This window comes from Haliotis cracherodii, unplaced genomic scaffold, assembly GCF_022045235.1.
Source record: "Haliotis cracherodii isolate W230 unplaced genomic scaffold, xgHalCrac1.p SCAF_6, whole genome shotgun sequence".
Classification (NCBI taxonomy): domain Eukaryota; kingdom Metazoa; phylum Mollusca; class Gastropoda; order Lepetellida; family Haliotidae; genus Haliotis; species Haliotis cracherodii.
Window position 1 is genome coordinate 44,669,114 of NW_027266319.1, and position 22,030 is coordinate 44,691,143.

Here is a 22,030-nt window from a genome sequence, read left to right on the forward strand (position 1 = left end):
TTTACAATGCCATGCACCTTTGGCCCTGGTGAGCAAGAAATTCATTCACTGACCTTCCAGTTCTTCAGAATACCTAATCTTGGAGTTGTCGTAGGGTCTGAGAGTACATTGGAGTCCCAGTCACTGTCATCATCACTCTTGACTGGAAGCTTTTTCTTATCACATGACATTTCACTGATGTCAGCTTCACTGATGTCATCTGCATCACTTATTCCGAGCTCTTCCATGAAGGCTGAAACAATTTTTTATGTGTAATCATTTCGCTGAACAAATGTGGGACTTTAAACCTGAGTACCACAGATACAATAGACCACCTATATTTAGTTATATATAATGACATTTAAGGGAAATCTTTTAGTTTCTCAGAACATTTTCTTATATTTGAAGTACCTCATTCTGTTTTTGTGTATGCCGACATACTAACTCATATTTCCATCATTTCTATGATTCCAGTCAAATTCATGCAACAATCACTCAGATCTATTGTCCCTTCAGACAATGCAAGCGGGATAAGTCAGTTCCTGGTTGAAGGGAGTTTAGTTCTTAGCACCTCGATCTGTTTGGGTTTGAGTTCAAAAGTCATTCCAATTCTTTTTGTAAGCAAATTCATTTTTGTTCCTTCTTAAGACATTAAAGGGGCATCTGTGGTAGGGACTACCCCACTCTAGTGGCTTATACGAGTGATCTGACAGGTCAATATGACATCACGATAACACACAAATTTCATTGGTTAATGCGTAAATGTGAGTCGTTTGACAACAAAGACGCAAGTTTTAATGGTAATAGATATCCATCAAACGATTACAGAACTTTTCAACAAATGCGTAGGTCCTTGGTTTCAAAACCTACCTGCCATGTTGCTTCACATCTTTATAAAATGAAACTGTGGAATGTCCTCGATTTGTCAAACACAGTCCAACAGAAAAATAATAATTCTGCGCTATTCTCTATATGAAAACAAAATATGTTTGTTGTGATGAATAAGAGCAGTGTAATAGAACAAAACACATAATATGCATCACGCCACCAATCGTACGGTATATCTGCAGTTCATGAATAGCATTTCTCACAATAAATATGGCAATTGATGATTTCAACAGTAGTTTTTTTTCCTTGTGGTCTTCTTGCCTTCATCTGGAATCTGGATGACAATGATCGTGTAGAAAATTCTGGTAATGGTAAAAAATATCCAAGTGATGAAAGTAATATTTTGTCATTTCCATCACGTTTTCATTGCCCAGTAGCAATGTGTTCTGGTAAAGTCACACTTGTCCAAGAGCTCCTCATGCCGAAGTCACTCGATCCGATATTTTTTGTATGTGTTTCTCCCCTCATGCCTCACCTAACTAGAGAGCGGCCAGACGAAATAAAATGCATTACTTATTAAAAAATGTCTTTCAATAATTGTGTAAGTTATTTTATGACATTTTAAAAACAAGAGTCATCCGAAGATGACATATCCCCCCTGACGTGGCATGTTGGTAAACTGTGTGTACCTTTAAATGTATTTAGATTGGCAAGGAAATCTTTTTCCTTGATGCCAAAACCAGAAATATAATGAAGGTTATTAAATATTGGTTCATGTAGCTCACTTTCTGATGATCTCATGAAATTGTAATAACAACAACTTCGTAGATTCACACATGAATAGCTCTGTAGTAGACTCATGACACAAAGGCATAAAGAGAATGTACTAGGTTATGTAGCTCACATCATATATAGTATATGATATCGGTAAATAGTACACCTTAGAAAAAAAACACCTGACAAAAAAACAAACCTAAACATCTTGTTTCATTATATGTCAGGGGCTACAAATTAAAAAGATTAAAATCTATAAATAACAAACTGCACTACTAGTGAACATGATTGATATGTGCATAAAGTTTGGTGAATCTCTGTCGCATGGTTTAGAAGATATGCTCCAGACGAGGACATTACCCTAAGTTCATCAATTTTCAATTTAAATTGAAAAAAGAAAAAAATCTGTTAATAGCAAAGGCACCACTACATAACCTGCTTGATAGGTGTAAAAACTTTTGAGAAGCTAAGTTGATATGGTCCGGACAAGACACTACCCTCAAGTTCATCATATTTCCATGGATCAACAAAAATATAAAATTCAAAAAATCTCTAAAAAGCAAAAGGCACTACTACTGAACCTGATTGGTAAGTGTACCCAGTTTTGGGAAGCTAGGTTGTACGGTTTAGGAAATATGCTCCGGACAAACAATGATTACAGACAGACGGACGGACGGACGGACGGACGGACGGACGGACGGACGGACGGACGGACGGACGGACATACTGATGGCTTTAACCCCCTGTCATCCGTCAATGCCTCAACAATCTTCCTGGTCAGTTGATTTCAACAATATAATACACAGCCTCATTCACAGCGTCATCACAAGATTCAAATTCCTTTCAAATACCCATCCACGTGATCAGGATTATGACCTTTGGATGAATTAATCAATTAATTTTAATTGTTTTAAAAGAAATGTTTTCGTGAATACTATTATTAAAAAACATCCTGCACATGGTACTTTTGGATTGCACTCCGGATTTCTTTTATTACTTTCTAAAACTTTTTGTTTTCGCCCTTTCTGACCATGCGATCTCCTAGCAACCACACCACATGAGTGCATCCGAGTTGGATGCTGTCAAGAACTTTGAAATTTCGCTTGTCTTCCAATATGAGCAACAAAACATTTCCATGTGACGCTTAAATTGACGGAGAGTAGTTCGGGATGATCAGGGGAGCCTTTGGTTATTTCAATTTTGACACTGATGATTTTATTGTGGAGAAAGTTCCAGTTCCAGATTATATCATTCCGACTGACAAATCAAATTAATAAGATGGCACCCCCCTTCCCGCCCTTTCAAGTGCAACAGAAACTTCAGACAAATTCACTGCCGATTCTTGGGATTAGTGAATCAGTGTCACAGCGAGATTTCATTGTGGAACCAGATGAAGGCGTTTATGTCTGTTCACACTTCTTTTGACAACCTTGCGTCAATTTGAAAAGAGTGCTACCAATACTTCTGGACTATGCTAAATAGACGAAGTGTTTGGAAATATGGTAGATACTCGGACTTGAAGAAACAGATATCAAACATTGCAGCAGATCAAGGATTGGTGTGGACCAAACAGGAAAGGGATCGCGAAGTGTATCCAAATCCCCTGAACAAAAAATACATTGGACAAGTCTGGATCTAATGATCAAACTCAGTTTCATGTGTGAAAATTATGTGATGTTTGTGTTTGTTTGTTGTTTAACACTGCACTCAACAATATTCCAACTATATGACAGCGGTCTGAAAATAATCGAGACTGGACCAGATAATCCAGTGATTGACATCATGAGCATCGATCCATGCAATTGGGATAGTTGACATGCATCAACCATGTCAGCAAGCCTGACCACCCAATCGTGAAAGAAAATGAAATCCATAATTAAAGTTGTCTTGTAATGTGTATTGGAGTTTTCGTTTATCGTAAGTACAATATTATCAAGATATGCCTAATGTTTGTCAAAACATCAAGTATATTTCGTTACTTATTAACCAGTTGCTTATGTGCATTGTAATGTTGATACACGTGACATGTTCATCTATTGTAGTCAAGCTAAGAAATATTGGTGCAACTTCTGGTGCTTCAAATTAGGCCCCTCCCTAAACACTAGTTGTAAAAATCTGTGTAATAACTTCAGTTTTATAAATATAATCTGATTATTGTGTGGTATTGAATGCAAATGAACAAAACTAAACAAATATCTGAAATTTTCAGATTTTACTGAAAGAATGTTGTTGTCAATTTCGTATTTATGTACTGTTACTGTTGCATTTACCGAAACTGTTGTTCTGCTGCTGTTCTGCCGTAATAATATACAACACAAAACACTTTGACCACAAATTCATTGAATGTGTCACATGTACACATGACCATGTGCTTTGCTATTAATAGCGTAACCGTAAATAAGCTCCACCCACTGTGATTGATGCAGAAGCCAAACACGATTGATTCGATTTTTGTGATAAAAATTACAGAAAATGTATTGACTTTTGTCTAGATAGGGAGCCATTTGTGGCATCCATGTTTTGTCATTCAAGTCGATAATGAAGTTTGAAGGTCAATGGTGATCTTGTTTGTGTACGGTTTTCAAAAAGCTTCTCCCAACACTTGGTTGTGTTTACATTGTCAGCCACTGGTCGAAACTGAAGCACTGCCACCTTGTGGGCTGTTTATAAGTCAGGGTGGGGCTTTAAGTAAAGTTCATACTGGCAACAACAATATTATGATGCCATGTCTCACCATGTATACCTTTTGTTTGTTGAGCTCCTATCCATCTGCCATCACAGTCATGGTTAATATATTTACTTTTATTAAGAAATCAAACAAAGTTATCCTTGTTAATAATTTTTCTAAGAAAACAACCTCTATTACATCTTTGCCATAAATCCTGTATTTATGGCTTCAGTCACACTAACTAAAATCTTCAGATTTTAAACAGACGTCCTCTTCCTTCACTGTCAATCACACACAATTGGTTGTTCCCAATATTGCACTATAGCAATTCAAGCTGTGACGTGCGTAATGGCTACGACGTGCGTAACCTTACATATTTCCCACATCTAACCACTAGAGGTAGATGAATTGGGGAGGTGGATGGGAGTACTTTTGATGTAATAGAGGTTGTATTCTTAGAATTATTAACAATGATAACTATTGTTCGATAATCCTTGACCTCTTTTCCGGTTCTGATGTCACTTCCGGATTTGTCACTTACCTTTCATTGGATAATGACGTCTCTTATGGTCTATTACTACCAAAAGACTTCATTTCCTGATTAGATGGACCTTGTACTGCTATTTCCGGTGCTGACATCACTTCCGGTTCTGACGTCACTCCCAGTTCCATAGTCGTGATGTGGTCAGGCATGACTGGAGGTATATCATCGGGAAGGTCTTCCCCTGCGATGCCCTCTGAAGTGACCATAGCTGAGGGACGTAAAAGATCTTGGGCACTAGAAACCCTCACAATGTTGGCCTAAATGAGTCGCAGCATCTCCTTGCATGGAAAAGAACTCGGTGGCTGGATATCCAGTTTTCCCAGCATTTTCCTTATGAAAGTAGATGTCCAATCCTCCGGGTGGGGCGATAAATTTCCTGACAAAGGAGAATCCAGTGTCTCTGAGACTTGTTGCCTTTCTGGACTTCTTGATCGCACTGTCGTCAGAGCATGTGACAAACTACTGCTTGCTTGGTCCAAGGAAGATGCTGATGCTGTTCTCCTCAACCTTCCACGTATATAGGAAGGTAGACTGCCAGGAAAGTCATAAATATGTGCAGGTAGACTGCCAGGAAAGTCATAAATGATGTGTTGGTAGACTGCCAGGAAATTCATAAATGATTTGCTGCTAGACTTACAGGAAAGTAATAAATGATGTGGTGATAGACTCACAGGAAAGTCATAAATGATGTGCAGGTAGACTGCCAGAAAAGTCATAAATATGTGCTGCTAGACTAACAGGAAAGTCATAAATGATGCGCTGGTAGACCGCCAGGAAAGTCATAAATATGTGTTGCTAGACTTACAGGAAAGTCATAAATGATGTGCAGGTAGACTTACAGGAAAGTCATAAATGATGCGCTGGTTGACTTACAGGAAAGTCATAAATGATGCGCTGGTAGACTGCCAGAAAAGTCATAAATGATGCGCGGGTAGACTTACAGAAAAGTCATAAATGATGCGCTGGTAGACATACAGGAAAGTCATAAATATGTGTTGCTAGACTTACAGGAAAGTCATAAATGATGTGCAGGTAGACTTACAGGAAAGTCATAAATATGTGCAGGTAGACTTACAGGAAAGTCATAAATATGTGCAGGTAGACTGCCAGAAAAGTCATAAATATGTGTAGGTAGACTTACAGGAAAGTCATAAATGATGCGCTAGTAGACCGCCAGGAAAGTCATAAATATGTGTTGCTAGACTTACAGGAAAATCATAAATGATGTGCAGGTAGACTTACAGGAAAGTCATAAATGATGCGCTGGTTGACTTACAGGAAAGTCATAAATGATGCGCTGGTAGACTGCCAGAAAAGTCATAAATGATGCGCGGGTAGACTTACAGAAAAGTCATAAATGATGTGCAAGTAGACTGCCAGAAAAGTCATAAATGATGTGCAGGTAGACTTACAGGAAAGTCATAAATGATGCGCTGGTAGACAGCCAGAAAAGTCATAAATGATGCGCGGGTAGACTTACAGAAAAGTCATAAATGATGGGCTGGTAGACTTACAGGAAAGTCATAAATATGTGCAGGTAGACTTACAGGAAAGTCATAAATATGTGCAGGTAGACTTACAGGAAAGTCATAAATATGTGCAGGTAGACTTACAGGAAAGTCATAAATATGTGGAGGTAGACTGCCAGAAAAGTCATAAATATGTGTAGGTAGCCTTACAGGAAAGTCATAAATGATGTGCAAGTAGACTGCCAGAAAAGTCATAAATGATGTGCAGGTAGACTTACAGGAAAGTCATAAATGATGCGCTGGTAGACTGCCAGAAAAGTCATAAATGATGCGCGGGTACACTTACAGAAAAGTCATAAATGATGTGCAAGTAGACTGCCAGAAAAGTCATAAATGATGTGCAGGTAGACTTACAGGAAAGTCATAAATGATGCGCTGGTAGACAGCCAGAAAAGTCATAAATGATGCGCGGGTAGACTTACAGAAAAGTCATAAATGATGGGCTGGTAGACATACAGGAAAGTCATAAATATGTGCAGGTAGACTTACAGGAAAGTCATAAATATGTGCAGGTAGACTTACAGGAAAGTCATAAATATGTGCAGGTAGACTTACAGGAAAGTCATAAATATGTGCAGGTAGACTTACAGGAAAGTCATAAATATGTGGAGGTAGACTGCCAGAAAAGTCATAAATATGTGTAGGTAGCCTTACAGGAAAGTCATAAATGATGTGCAAGTAGACTGCCAGAAAAGTCATAAATGATGTGCAGGTAGACTTACAGGAAAGTCATAAATGATGCGCTGGTAGACTGCCAGAAAAGTCATAAATGATGCGCGGGTAGACTTACAGAAAAGTCATAAATGATGCGCTGGTAGACTTACAGAAAAGTCATAAATGATGCGCTGGTAGACTTACAGGAAAGTCATAAATATGTGCAGGTAGACTTACAGGAAAGTCATAAATATGTGCAGGTAGACTTACAGGAAAGTCATAAATATGTGCAGGTAGACTGCCAGAAAAGTCATAAATATGTGTAGGTAGACTTACAGGAAAGTCATAAATGATGTGCAGGTAGACTGCCAGAAAAGTCATAAATATGTGCAGGTAGACTTACAGGAAAGTCATAAATGATGCGCGGGTAGACTTACAGAAAAGTCATAAATGATGCGCTGGTAGACTTACAGGAAAGTCATAAATGATGCGCTGGTAGACATACAGGAAAGTCATAAATATGTGCAGGTAGACTGCCACGAAAGTTGTAAATGATGTGCTGGTAGACTGCCAGGAAAGTCATAAATGATGCGCTGGTAGACCGCCAGGAAAGTCATAAATATGTGTTGCTAGACTTACAGGAAAGTCATAAATGATGTGCAGGTAGACTGCCAGAAAAGTCATAAATGATGCGCTGGTAGACTGCCAGAAAAGTCATAAATGATGCACTGGTAGACATACAGGAAAGTCATAAATATGTGCAGGTAGACTGCCACGAAAGTTGTAAATGATGTGCAGGTAGACTGCCAGGAAAGTCATAAATGATGCGCTGGTAGGCTTACAGGAAAGTCATAAATGATGTGCAGGTAGACTGCCAGAAAAGTCATAAATGATGCGCTGGTAGACTTACAGGAAAGTCATAAATGATGCGCTGGTAGACTGCCAGAAAAGTCATAAATGATGCGCTGGTAGACTGCCAGAAAAGTCATAAATGATGCGCTGGTAGACTTACAGAAAAGTCATAAATGATGTGCAGGTAGACTGCCAGAAAAGTCATAAATGTGTGCAGGTAGACTTACAGGAAAGTCATAAATATGTGCAGGTAGACTGCCACGAAAGATGTAAATGATGTGCTGGTAGACTGCCAGGAAAGTCATAAATGATGTGCTGGTAGATTGCCAGGCTGGTTGCCGTGGACGGCTTGTCCGTGGACACCGTGCGGCTCCCATACAGTATTGTTCTCTGGTCTAGTGCTGGGTGGCCAACTGGCTGGCTTGGTGACTGGTCCATGGGGAGGCATTCGGGATCCACGCCGTGGCCTGTGGCCCATGGCCTGGCCGTGGTTCGTGGGCTGGCCGTGCGTCTCAGCTTGGAGATTTTGTGGAACCAGGCCCACGTGGTTGGACGAAGATCTGGTAGTCTTAGCCAGCTTAGAATCAAGCATGTCTTTCATCATCTCCTGCTGTTCTCTTAGAAGTTGTTGAATGAGCCTCAGGGTGAGAGCAGGAGATGAAAGGGTCGGGAGGCGCTGGAGTAGATACTGATTTTTCAGTGATGATCTTATCAAGCTTTCTCTTTGCCGCCTCTCTCCTCTTGGTCTTAGTCGCAGCCTCTGACTTTTAGGAGAATAACTCTTCGGATGTTGGGTGCATTTCTCACATCTCTTCTCAAATGTGCAGGTCTTCCCTCTGCACTTTGTGCAGTTTACATGAGGATATCCTGTGATCATAAATCGACCATACTTCTTACACCAGCATTTATGGCAGATATGTAATAGAGGTAGAAGTTTCGTAAGAATTATGGCAGTTCCTGTTGATCTTGACAACCAATGATAACACTGGATTGGTAAACAACAGCACTGTGATGGTGTTGTTTGAAATTGATCCTCGTGAAATCTAGTAAAATCTGAGGGACAAAGTTAAAGGTACGCAGACACCAAGGGTTGAGGTGACAAAGGACAATTCAAGTCCAATACAGGACAACTTCTACTTTTGATCTTCCAAGTTGTAAATGATTCAGGGATGGTCAAGACCTTAAAGGGGCATCTGCGGTAGGAACTACCGCACTCTAGTGGGCGGAGCTTATACGAGTGATCTGACAGGTCAATATGACGTCATTAATAACACACACACATTTCATTGCTTAATTCATAAACGGGTGATGAGGCGACATGATATGTAAACACCCAAGCACGTGGCAACAAGGACGTAAGTTTGTGCAATGACACACTTACCATTAATGGTAATAAATATTCATCAAACTATTCCACGACTTCTCAACAAACGCGTACGTCTTTGGTTTCAAAACCTTTCTGCTATTTCGTCTTCGGTGATGGCGCACATCTTCATAAAATGTCACTGTGGAATGTACCCCATCTATGTTTTCATTCCAGTCTAACACACACGAATTCGTCCTGCGCTTGTATTCTTTGGACGAGAACAAAATACGTTTGTCGTGATAAATAAGAGCAGTGTTTTATAAAAACATTCAACATAATGGCATAAACGTAATCCTGTGGTGTACGATATATTTGAAGTTTGTAAATAGCATTCTTCAAAATATCAACGGCACTCAGTGATTTCAACAGTGTTTCGTCGGATGATAGTGTTCGTCTTGCCTGCACCTTGAATCTGGATGACAACGACCGTGAAGACCCTGGTAATGGTCAATAATATTGTCAAGTGATGAAAGTAGTTTTTTTCGCTTCCGTCACATTTTCATAGCCCAGTAGCAATGTGTTTTGACGGAGGCACACTTGTCCGAAAGTTCCTCATGCCACGTCAGTCCGTGAAACTTTGTGGGTCCCCTTGACACAGGTTTTAATTCCCTGCTGATTCCTTTAGTGGCATGCCAAGTATCATTTGCATTACATACTTCCAAACGATGTTCTGATAAAAATTTGTTCACACTAGCATTTGTGTCATGTGCGTGAACATTGATTTCAACATTGTTTTCATTAAGATGGTGATACAATTTTCGAATACGATGCATTTCATGTCGCTGGCTACACGGATCATCCTCTTTTGTCACTGCTTCGGGATGAACACATTTCTTGGTCTCGTAACTCAAAGCGACAAAGTCGCTCTCAGCTGCATTTCTTCTCCACCCATGACGAGCATCTGTCATAATGTCAATGCCTCGATAATCTTCTTTCTGATCAATAGATTTCAACAATGTGATACACAAAGCCTCATTCGCCGCATCATCACATGATTCCTTAGCCACATCACTAACAATGTCACAATGACGATCATAAAGCGAAGTGACGAATGCCTCGGAACAAATTCCCAAGTTAGCATGTGTACAAAATCTTTCATATTGTACAAAACGAAGTCCAGACATCAACAAGCCATGAACAATGTGAGTCTCCGCTTGCAACTTTCCCCCTTCAATATGACTAGACGTGTCCCATTTAACACAATGCTGACCATAACCGAAGGAAACTTTTCCGACATGTCCAAATCTGCTTATTTCATTTAGTTTTAAGGCGTGCGTACAGTTCTCTTGAGTTGCATGATGATGAACCCGATCAGTTAAATTCTGTAACGCTGACTGAGTAACAATGAAGAGTTCCTCGGAGGTGTCTTCACGCAAGATATTTGATAAGAAGGTGGTATCAACAATTCCCGTTCAGAAGGTTCGGTCTGTTCAAAAGCACCCCGTCCATGATGATTCAAATAAAAGTCGAACACTTCACACAAAACAAAAATTCAGAAATTTTCTCAGCCATGGTCAATTTAACAGCATCTAACTTGTTATAGACTGACAATTTCTCATTTTCATCACTCACATAAAAACGAATAGTTCTAGAAACGTTAGTAGACGACGATAGTCAACACTTGCAAATTCTAATATTTCAATTCTATTACAAATCTTTCTGACTTGCTAACGTTTTGTGAAAGTATGATTACTATATCACAAGATCGAGCTTCTCACTGCCAAAAAGAACTATATCTGTCTGGAAAAGAAACCAACACAGATACAAAAAAGAACTATTTGTCTGGAATAAAACCAACACACAACCTATTCGAACTGATTAAATCCATTTTGTCCACTGATAATGCATCTAATATTGAAATACCCCCAAAAATCTCACATCAATGTTATGTAAACAAACTTCCAAATGAAGGTGACCTTCAACACACACTAACGAGATCAGGGTTATGACCCCGAGATGCATTAAAAAATAAATATGCATTTTATAGTAAAGATATGTTTTCGTGAATCTTATTATAAAAACATGATGTATGTGCTATTTTTGGATTGCAATTATTTATATATATATATAATTTACAAATGGGATAAGGCACGACTTGTGGATTTCTTCTAATTAATTTCTGAAACTTTTTGCATGCCCCCTTTCCGACCACGCGATCTCCTAGCAACCACACCCCGAGCGCGCATCCAAACCGGATTATTGCTTTCGACAACTGTCAAGAAGTTTGCAAGTGACCTTGTCTTCTATATGAGAAACAAACATTTTCGTGTTACGCTTAATTTGACAGAAGAGTTGTTTGAAATGATTAGGGGAGCCTTTGGTCATTTCGATTATGACATTGATGACTTTCTCGTGGAGAAAGTTCCAATTGAAGATGACGTAATTACGGCTGCTAACTCGAATCAACAAGATGGCGCCTTTCTTCCCGCCCTTGCAAGTACAACAGAAACATTGACAAATTCATTGCCGATTCATGGTATTTGTGGTTCAGTGTCACAGCCAGATTTCATTGAGAAGCCAGTTGAAGGAGAAGATGCCTGCTCTCACTGTTTTTGTCAACCATGCGTGACACAGCACAGGCAGTTGTGGTTAGGGAATGGCGCCCCACCAAGTTGCAGAAATTCGTTGATTCGGACACAGAGCTACAAATACTTCTGAACTGAGCTGAACAGACCAAATGCTTGGAGAGATCCCAGATACTTGGACATGAAGAGACAGATGTTAAACGTAGGCACGGATGCAGGATTGGTGTGGACAAAACGTGAAGTGATGCCAGATTGTGTCTTGAAACTTGTGCACGATTTATATCCATATCCACCGAACAAACAATACATGGGACACATGTGGATCTAATTATAAAACTCTTTTTGATGTGTGAAAAAAATTGTGAAAGAAAAGGAAATCAGTGATTAAAATTTTCTTGGAATATGTGCATTCGATTTTTCATTATCATAAGTACAAGTACAATATCTAGAATGGTCTATTGTAGGTCAGAGCATCTAGTCTTGTTTCGTTGCTTTTTAATACAGTTGGTATCAGTTGGTTTTGTGCAGTTTATGTTGATAGACGTGACATGTTGATGTGTTGTTGTCAAAGTAAGAAATATTGGCGCAACTTCAGGTTTTTTAAATTTGGCTTATTACAAAACAATAGTTAATTAACATTTCAAAAATGTGATCTGGCTATTGTGTGATATGATAGGCCTGACTCTGGAATGCAAGTAACCAAACAAATACCCAAATATTTACGTTATTATCCGAAAAAATTGTATAATCTTGTCACTAATGAATGTTACTGTTACATTAACGGGCAATGTTGTTGTGCTGCTGTTCATCCGTAAATACAACAAATTTATCGAATCTGTCACATGTACACATGACCATGTGCTTTGCTATTCATAGCGCAACCGTAAATAAGCCCCGCCCACTGTGATTGATGTAGATGCCAAACACGATCGATTCAATTTTTTAGGATAAAACTACAGAAGATTTATTGACTTATATCTAGATATGGAGCCATTTGTGGTATCCAGGGTTGGTCATTCAAGTTGATACGAAGTTTGACGGTCAATGGTGATCTTGTTCCCGTATGGTTTTCAAAAAGCTTCTACCGAACCTCGGTTGTGTTTACATTGTCAGTCATTGTTCAAAACTGAAACACCGCCACCTTGCGGGCTATTTATAGTCAGGGAGGGGCTTTAATAATTATGTTTAATGTTAGTTCTCAGAACTACGTGCAAGTGAATGAATAATGCGAATAACGTTTACAGTTAATGTACCTCTTACACTGAATTAAAACTAGACTGCTCAGTTAATATACAATACAATAAGAGCCTGACCATCCGGTGTGCAACTTTTCAAAACTGACCGTCTCAGACTGTCAGGCAGGCGGGTATTTTAAACACTGAGTTGAGGAAATCACAGTAATGTTTTGCCATGCTTGAAGTTTCCAGACAGAATTTCTGTCTACATCCAGAGGTAGGGAAACCAAGTCGCACCAGCTAATAGAGCATGATCAAAATCAGTTGTAGTAATCAAGTTTTCTGAAGTTGCAACTGAGTTATCACCAGAATGAAGGTCACAAAATCAAGGTAGTTAATGTACCTCAAGCACCTCCACCCTTGCTGGTCTCGCAGATATGTGTTGACTGAGCCACCAGTCCAAGATCAGTGGGGTTGAGGCAGGATGAAGTGGCAGTTAAACCCAACTGATGATGAGAGAGGAATCAGGAGGGTCAGGACTAAATTCAAAAGCTTTACTAGCCCAGGTAAAGATAAAATGCTCTTGTAATGTTAAACCAATAGGAAACATTTGGGAAATTTGTACTTGTCCTGGGCTTAGCGACCTAATGATAAGTTCCTTCTAATAATGTGTGGTTGGAGCTGGAGGTGATATTATGGTGAGTGAGTGAGTGAGTTGGGTTTAACGCCGCTTTTAACAGTATTCCAGTTATATGATGGCATGTCAGCTTAATGTGGGAGGAAAGCCCGAAGTGATGCAGGTCTCAGACATTTACCACTTCGATGAAACCCACGAGCACGGGTATGGTGCTGACAAACCTAGAAACATAATTGGGGTGAACCGGGATTCGAACCCACAATCATAGGTTTCTGGCGTGCCCAAGGGCCGCAACTCTGCACAGCGAATCGCGGCGCCTTAGACGACTGGGCCACCCTTACCCCCATTGATATCATGGTGTGTGAGCTTAACGTGCAAGGCAAGTCCAAAGTGATGCAGGTCTCAGCCATTCACCATTGAGGTAAAATGCCACTGATGAAGAAAGCGGTGCTGATGCAAGGTGTGCAGGACAGTGAGGGAGATCATCCACCAATGGTTGAAGGTTGATCATAATTCATTTCTAGAGGCAGTTCATCTGAAGTTATTTGAAAGTCAACTGCTGATTACTACATGGCCACTGCATCGTTTCATCAGGTTTCTTCTGTACATACTGGATGATGTAACTGAAAAGCACAGAGCTGACCACGGCTTCTTTAAGAGTTGTTTTGTGTACTGCAAGTCGTATGTGCCAAATAATGGAGAAAGCAGGATGTTGTTGAAAGTCCAATATTGAAGTTATAAGCTGTGCTTCACGCAACATTGTGGGGTGATCAAGAGCAGTAAGTCACATCTGATTCATCATTTAAGCGAGGGAGAGAGGGAGGAGCAAAGAAAGGGATCATAGAAGTTTTGAGTTACCCCTGTGTTCCACAATGCCTTTCTGCTGTTATGTTTATTGCGAAGACCCCCCTTGAAACAACAGGTATTGGGCCTACCTTTAGAATACAGTACCACAAACTTTTCAAACACGTGACAATACCCTATGACGTAATTTGTAGTATTTTGTTGCAAGTCACGCCGGCGAAACAATGCCCTGTGACGTCAGGGGTCATCGAGTGTGCATAAGCTCCTCCCAGTGATCTATCATCTCTATACGCAATGTCTTTGAATATGCCCAGCGGTGTTGAGAGTTTTGAATATTTGTTTACTAAATATAGCCTGTGGCGGCGCATTTTTTATAAACCTATTGATTGGGATCGCTATTAAGTAAGAGACTTCTTTCTATAGGCATTAAAACCTATTGTGAAGTTTTACTTCCAGTCGGGTTGATCTCATAAACAGGGACATTGTAATGTCCCTGGGATTTTATATAATATCCCAGGGATTTTATATAATGTCCTGGGTATTTTATTAATATAACTTCCGTTCTGATTGTATAGTAACATGTAATGAAATGTAAAATCAAATGACAAATGTTTTCTTTATATTCCCCAGGATCAAACTCGCAACCTTCATATCTGTAGCCCAGTGAGTGTACCACGAGGCTACAGAGGTGTTGATAAGCCTCACTGGTTTTTAGAATGTCCTTTTCAAGATCCGTACGCCAGCAACAGATATTTTACATGCGTTTCCTAAGGTTCATGGAAAGTATGTTCGAAACATAAAAATGTTGAAAAATGTTGTTTTAAGTTTCTTTTTTCGGTTTATAAGCATGGAAAAACACTTTCCCTCGGTTTTGGTAGACAGAGCATGCCCTGGGGGTCGGGAATTACCGCAGGGACTTTGCCCCCTTGGTTTTTCCCTCTCCCCAGGGCATGCTCTGTCTACCAAAACCTCGTGAGCGTGTTTTCTCCAATACATAGCAAGCGCTACAAGCGGTAGTTTACGAAGCCACTTTTATTTTTTATATATTTTTTATTTCGTTTTTCTCGTAATTCAAGTGGCTAAAATGGTTATAAATGGGAACTAATATACATATATATTATTTTTTCAGTTCATTAATTTTCATTATTATGCAAAAGAATGCAGTTTATTAGGGATATTATATTGGCGCTGAACACATCCAAATGTCGCCAGTGTTAGGGTAGGTTACCCCGAACTCTCTATCCTTAGCCCTTGGATCCCCTTTACGATCATTCAGGTTAGGTAGATCTACCTGTTTAGTGGCTATTAAAAATTCTATAGCGGCTCCTAATATTCTTCACACAAAAACGTCGAGTAAAAAGGATGAAATGGTTTTGTGTCAAATACTTTGGCTACTGGAAACTGTCCTGGAACATTCACCCAAGCCACTTTCACCGGCTACATTTTTTCAGTACTGATTCAAAAGCGAACTCACCGTTGTGTCGTCACTAGCCATGCTCATGCCTCCCTCGTTCCTTACTATTATCCACATCATCGTTACAGTGTTCCCTACCACACTTTTCTGTCACAAAATCCAACCGACTAATTATTAAATACCATGTCATTCATGCGTACTCGCGAGTTCGACGTCTGAGGTCTGGAGCCGTTTTCAGTTCGCGCCATATCGGATCATTCCTCGCCACTTGGTATCTTGTAGATTACGGAATGGGACGAGTGTGCCAAATGGCATCGGGATCATTCGTAAGTGTCCATAGACTTAAGTCACGAGACACCATGGCTCCCCGTAACCTTCGTAAGTGTCCGTCACCTATTCGACCCTTTTTGTTCAGTTCCGTAACCTCGAAGGCATGACTAGGGAAATTTGCACTTTATTAGTGTGGACGTAGCTCAGTCGGTTAGCTGTCGGGCTAACAATCCGAAAATAGCGAGTTCACGTCCGACGGATTCTCACAAAAACTGGTTGCTTGTCTCTGAGTCATGTGACCTAAGGTAGAGATCGTCCCCACGAGAAGTTGTGGTACTGTATTCTAAAGGTGCTCCCAACACCAACAATTACATGAGAGTTTGCTAAAACAATAATTTCTCTACTCCATGACAATGTCTGAAATTATGGCGACCAGATGCTATGGACAAACAGACAGCTTTCATGCCATTTAAGACGAATCATATTTTTGTTTTTTTTTCATGTTTATTGCAAACAGTGAGTTGAACATTATGTTAAAACATTTCATCAAGTTCATAATATGACTAACCTAAATGTACCTGGTCCTTGAGTGAAGTCAGTCCACATTAGCACAACTCAAATTGGATGATTGTGATAGCAAAGTAATAAATTCTTGTCACTGGAGAGGAGGTCAGTAAATTGGTAAACCGTAAATTAATTGTAGATCTAGGGTTTTGACAGAAAAGTGATAATAAATTAACTTTTTCAAACAAAAAGCAATGTTTAAGTTTGAAACTACAAAACTGTGATGCAAAATTATTCTGGGCACAAAAGCACAAACCTGTTTGGGTACAAACTCTCAAGACATTTTACATACAAAAAGCACATTTCAAATGGATTTCGTAGAACAATGGGATAAAAAAAGGTTTCTAATCAGTGAAATTCCATTTCACATTTTAAAACAAGTATTTGTTTACGTAACCAGGCTCAGGTAGACGGCTCATGTTTTGTCCTAAAAGAAGAGAAAAAAATCTGAAAAATGTGGACTCCTCAGAAATGAGGGCTTTTAAAGTTATAATTCTATCTGACAATGGTTTGACGTTGGTCCATCAAAGAAAAATCCTTATGAAATTTAAAAAATAATAATTTATGACACTGAAAATTTCAAGCACTAAACCTAAGATTATTCAAGGAAGGACAAATGTGGGGTTTTTTTTATTGCAAATACTTTTGTTTTTGGCATTTCTTATTTCACTTTTATACACACCAACTGAGGAACTTGTGACACACCAGCTGATGAAGTTGGATACTGTGATTGCATACACAAGGGAAAAACAGGGTTGCAGCAGTACATGTATGCGATAATTAACCACATAAGGGGACATAAAGTTAGGGTGTGTGGCTGACAGGACAAAATACATCTGACATACGTAATCATGTATACAGGGACATTTCTTTTCAGTCCACCCAGAAGGCTGAGACACATAGAACATAAGGATCTATACTGACTGTATATTCAGAAACCCATCAAAATGATCAAGTATGTCAGATCCTAAGCTAGTGATGATCTGCATTTATTTTGAATTTTTGTACATCATATTGACTGATAGACGAAAATCTGTTGGATCACATTTCACAATGGTTCATGTTTCTTCAGGGGACATGCATGAGTGTCACTGTCAAACACACAAGAGCATACTGCAACAAACCTGGAAAGTCCTGCCACACTAATTATACATTATTTCATTGGTGAGAACCCTCAAAATATACATAAGGTAGGATATTTCCATGTACTTTTCTCCAACAGAACAGAACTTTTTCTTTACTTCATGACATATCTGACATAGGGACAAGTTGGTACAGACAAATAAACAACTGTCTTCAGATCAGTAGTTTCTTATTCAGACTACACAGGGGGGTTTAAGGGGAGTGTAATTCAAATAAATTTGCACTACGGTAAGTTCATTCTGTTTCTAGAATATATTTTGTTAGACGGATAAACACAGCAGGGTTCATAGGGGGGTACAACCCCACCTTTATGAAATTTTTTAAAGTAAAATATGGGCGGCCCCCCCCTTTCTCAAATAAATTGCACTACAGTATGAGTTCATTCATAAACGCATATGAATATTCATAGGAAAATGATTTTCGATAGATTCCTACTCATTCAAACAAATAATTTGAGATGTTGAACTCTTCATTACAGTGAAATAAGTCTGTAGATCCATCTAAGCCTAGTTCAATTTCTCTTTCTGCATCTTTTTCATCATTTCCTTTAACAAAATTTTTAAAGTAAATTGTAAACTCGGCTAATGTAAACTAAGAAACTGAATCAAAGGATCAGGTGAACAACTGAAATATTTCTTTCTGATTCCTTCACTGCTCTCCAAATTGACTGTTTTATTTGCACAAGCCCCAGTTTCTGAATTTACAAGTTCTGCACTATAAGTATAAGCGTAGTTTCTTTTGAGTAATGTCCAAATAAGGAAAGTCACTTGATCAGACACGTCAAGTCTCACATCATTCATGTCCCGTCCATACACAACATGAAGTCGATACCGCTAGAATAGAGCTTCACTTTCTATCGAAAAACTCTCGGCCCCCATAGGGACAGAGTTTTCGACCATACTTTTCACGTCGAGCTCATTTTTGGGGCTCTTTTTCCTCAAAAATGCCTCCAAACGGATTTTGGCACGCCTGATGAAGGAGTAAGCAAATACTCCAAAACGTTGTGTTCCTCATAATAAGGAAGTTGACATCCATAAATACTCTTCCTTGGATCATAGATTTTATCAATCTGGCAGCATCTAGGATACCACTTACCTTGCTGTTTCTCCAGCGCTATAGATTTTGCAGGCATGTTTGTTCCAGATATTCCAGAAGGAAGATAGGCACCAGCTGTTTTTGATGGAGATGCCTGTGGGGTAAGAAAATCAACATAAATCTGCTTAGCCAACTGAAGCACACTTATCAGCCAGCCTGCTGTAAACAGGTGGATGATTTCAAATCTTTTGAGAGTGCCAGACAGATGAACAGAAGGGCCAGCCCTGGTAGCATTCCTCTCATCATACTCTCAATTGTACATAAATTTCATAAGGTGGGGATCTTAACTGTGTGCAAGTTATAAACTCTTTTTGGCCCCACCCCTCAGCCCCCAGGGGGTCAGCCCTTCCATTTGTACATTTGTGAATTCCCACCATCTGAGAATGCTTCCAATCAAATATGGTTGATATCTATCTCTTAGTTCCAGAGAAGAAGTCAGTTAAAGCAATATAGCCAAATTACCCCTATTTGGCCCCACCCCTCAGCCCCTCCATTAGTACAATTTTGAATCCTCACCACCGGAGAATGCTTCCAATCAAATATGGTTGATATCTATCTCTTAGTTCCAGAGAAGAAGCTGTTTAAAGCAATATATCCAAATTACCCCTATTTGGCCCCATCCCTCAGCCTCTTTTTTTTATTTCCTGGTTTACGGATTTCAAGCTCATTTCCAAAGTGAGGTAGGCCAATTTAAAAAAAAAAAAAGCCTCAGAGATGTTTTTACTTGAATTTTGTCCTAAAAAGTTAGATATGTAGAAAAGAGAAGAACACCTTGGGATGCTTCCAGTCAAATTTCCAATTAGTGGGTCAGAAGAGGAAGTCATTTGATTAAATTGTTGACGGACGGACGCCACAGTATGGCATAAGCTCACCTTGGTCCTTCAGACCCGGTGAGCTAATAAAGGCTATACTCTCCAGCGAGCACATGTGTCACAGGAAGTTCCATGCATGTGACCCACCTTGCACATGAAGAGTCACACAACAGTACCCCCTCTACACCACTACGTGCCTGCACAGATAATATACCAGTTAATAAACTTCTTGTTGCCATTATCATCACATTCTGAGCCATGTGATTTCTGAGATCATAATATTTCTAAATGTTCTCAATAAATAAGCTCAATCAATAACATTTTAGAGACGCCTAAAATGAAAACTATATATATGATACATTAAAATCTTACAATATCATGTATTTCTGACAGCTCTGCATCCTTCTTGAAAGAGACTCTTGATGTGGTCTTGCGAGCCTCAAGCATTGACGAGTCGTCTTCCCATGATGTATTGGACTGCAGTGACTTTGTTGAGTCTCGCTTATGCAAGGATGAGTTCTCAAATTCTGACTCACTTTCGTCCTCTTCCTCTACTGGATCAATCCTTGATGCTCTTGAAGAATCTAGGACACACATAACATTACTTGAGTTGTAAATGTTCCTACAAGTTCATAAAGGTCTTGGACGTTTACCCACCCGGTTTGGGGGGGGGGGGAGAAATTATGGTTGGTTGGTTATTTAACACCGCAATCGATGACATTATGTGTCAAGTTTGGTGAAGAAAAATGGTACGTTTTTCAAGATCTCCTCCGGAAACGAGGATTACTGCCATTTTCAGTCGAAATCAAAGTCATTGCCATGGAAACACGAAAAATATATTTTCTTAAATATCCAAAAACAAACCAGTTCACCACTTCACCTGTCTATGTGCCAAGTTTGGTGAACAAATATGGTACATTTTTCAAGATATGCTCCGGAAACGAAATGTGACTGACAGACTGATGGACGGAAGGACGGCACCCATTCCTATGGGATAATAACCTGAGTACCATTGATCAGAATCAGACACTTCTGGTTCGCTTTCCTAATCACGGCGCTCAAGATGTGTTAGTTCCAAGAACTGCCCGACTATCATTTACAATTAGTTTGGCTTCTGATGACCTTAACAGGGCGCATGTTCAGAACATAGGTTGTGCAATTGTATGGAGAATCACGATTAAAATTAGCGGTAATGAAGTTTTGAGTATTGGTGACAGTGATGAATATTTCGGTTACATGGATCTCTGGAGAACGGCGAAAGAACGGGAAAACTTACAGTACCAAGGTATTAGTAATAAAATACAATGAGACTGCGTGTGGGTGCTTCTACTGGTGATAATACCATCGTAGAAAATAAGGCTGTTGCTGATGCATTGGGTAGAAGATTCTATATTCTGCTCGACTTTGAATTACTAGATAGTCACATGCCCTTCTATCAAGCATCCCAAGGCGATAGGTTAGTATACGAACTCTCTTTTAATAACTACAGCAGAGAAATCAAAGCTACTGAAGCTACTAGCTACTCCATTGACAATACCTCACTGGAGTATGATATGATAACAGATCCTGAATTAGCCAGACAAATTCGTAACCAGCATAACGGAAGTTTAGCCATTTTGTATGATCGCTTGCTTTGTCACCGGAAGATTTCTCAGGAACAAAAAGAGATCCGACGTGGAATATCAATCTAAACCTCCCCACTAAATCGTTGAAGGGTATTTTAATGTTGTTCGAGGACCCTTCTGAACCATTTGCAAGAAATACCAAGGCGTTCTATAATCCCAAGATTACAAAAGCAGAAACGACTATCGAAGGCGTGCCTAATCAACTATATAGTCAAGGCATGCGAGCATATCAACAGTGGGATGAGATTAAAAAAATCCCTTCTATAAAAAGAAGCCCAGAAAATAACACGGTCGCAAAAGATATGTCTTTTGGAGATGTATCGCTGGCTGAATTCTTTACCACGAAGTATGCGCAATGGTTCGAAATGGGAACCACAGAAGATGACCAACTAAACGGTAGTGGGAGGAGAATAAAAAATACTAGCGAGGGTGTTACTATAAAGATAACGAAGATCTCCGAAAAGGCTGGTAAATTAAACATATATTTGTACGTGATTATGGACGCGTAACTTAATATACAGAATGGAAGATTCGTGGAAGCGATCTATTAATAATATTTTACCTAAAGAACCGCAGTGCACTATCATCTGCGGGCAAACGGGTTGTGGAAAAACAGCTTTTATTCTTGATAATTTACAAAGTCATTATCAGAATGTTTTCGACCATATTATTATTCTGTGACTAACTATAAACATTAATAAAACATACCTATCGAGAGAATGGGTAATGAATGATCCCGGGGTGCACAAAGTTGATTCAGGCTATCATTTAC

The 22,030-nt window shown here is 39.4% G+C and overlaps 1 protein-coding gene across 4 annotated transcripts in view; it reads right to left on the reverse strand.

Annotated features, from left to right (window-relative positions):
- Nucleotides 1-22,030, reverse strand: part of LOC139445782 (ankyrin repeat domain-containing protein 26-like) — a 758,925-nt gene that overhangs the window by 498,698 nt on the left and 238,197 nt on the right. For all 4 annotated transcript variants that reach the window (XM_071226998.1, XM_071227000.1, XM_071226999.1 and 1 more), the window contains 3 exons: nucleotides 20,006-20,217; nucleotides 18,822-18,915; nucleotides 54-232 (listed from right to left, as the gene is read on the reverse strand). In XM_071226998.1, the coding sequence (XP_071083099.1) occupies nucleotides 54-232; nucleotides 18,822-18,915; nucleotides 20,006-20,217 (485 nt within the window). The remainder of the gene's footprint in view (nucleotides 1-53; nucleotides 233-18,821; nucleotides 18,916-20,005; nucleotides 20,218-22,030) is intronic.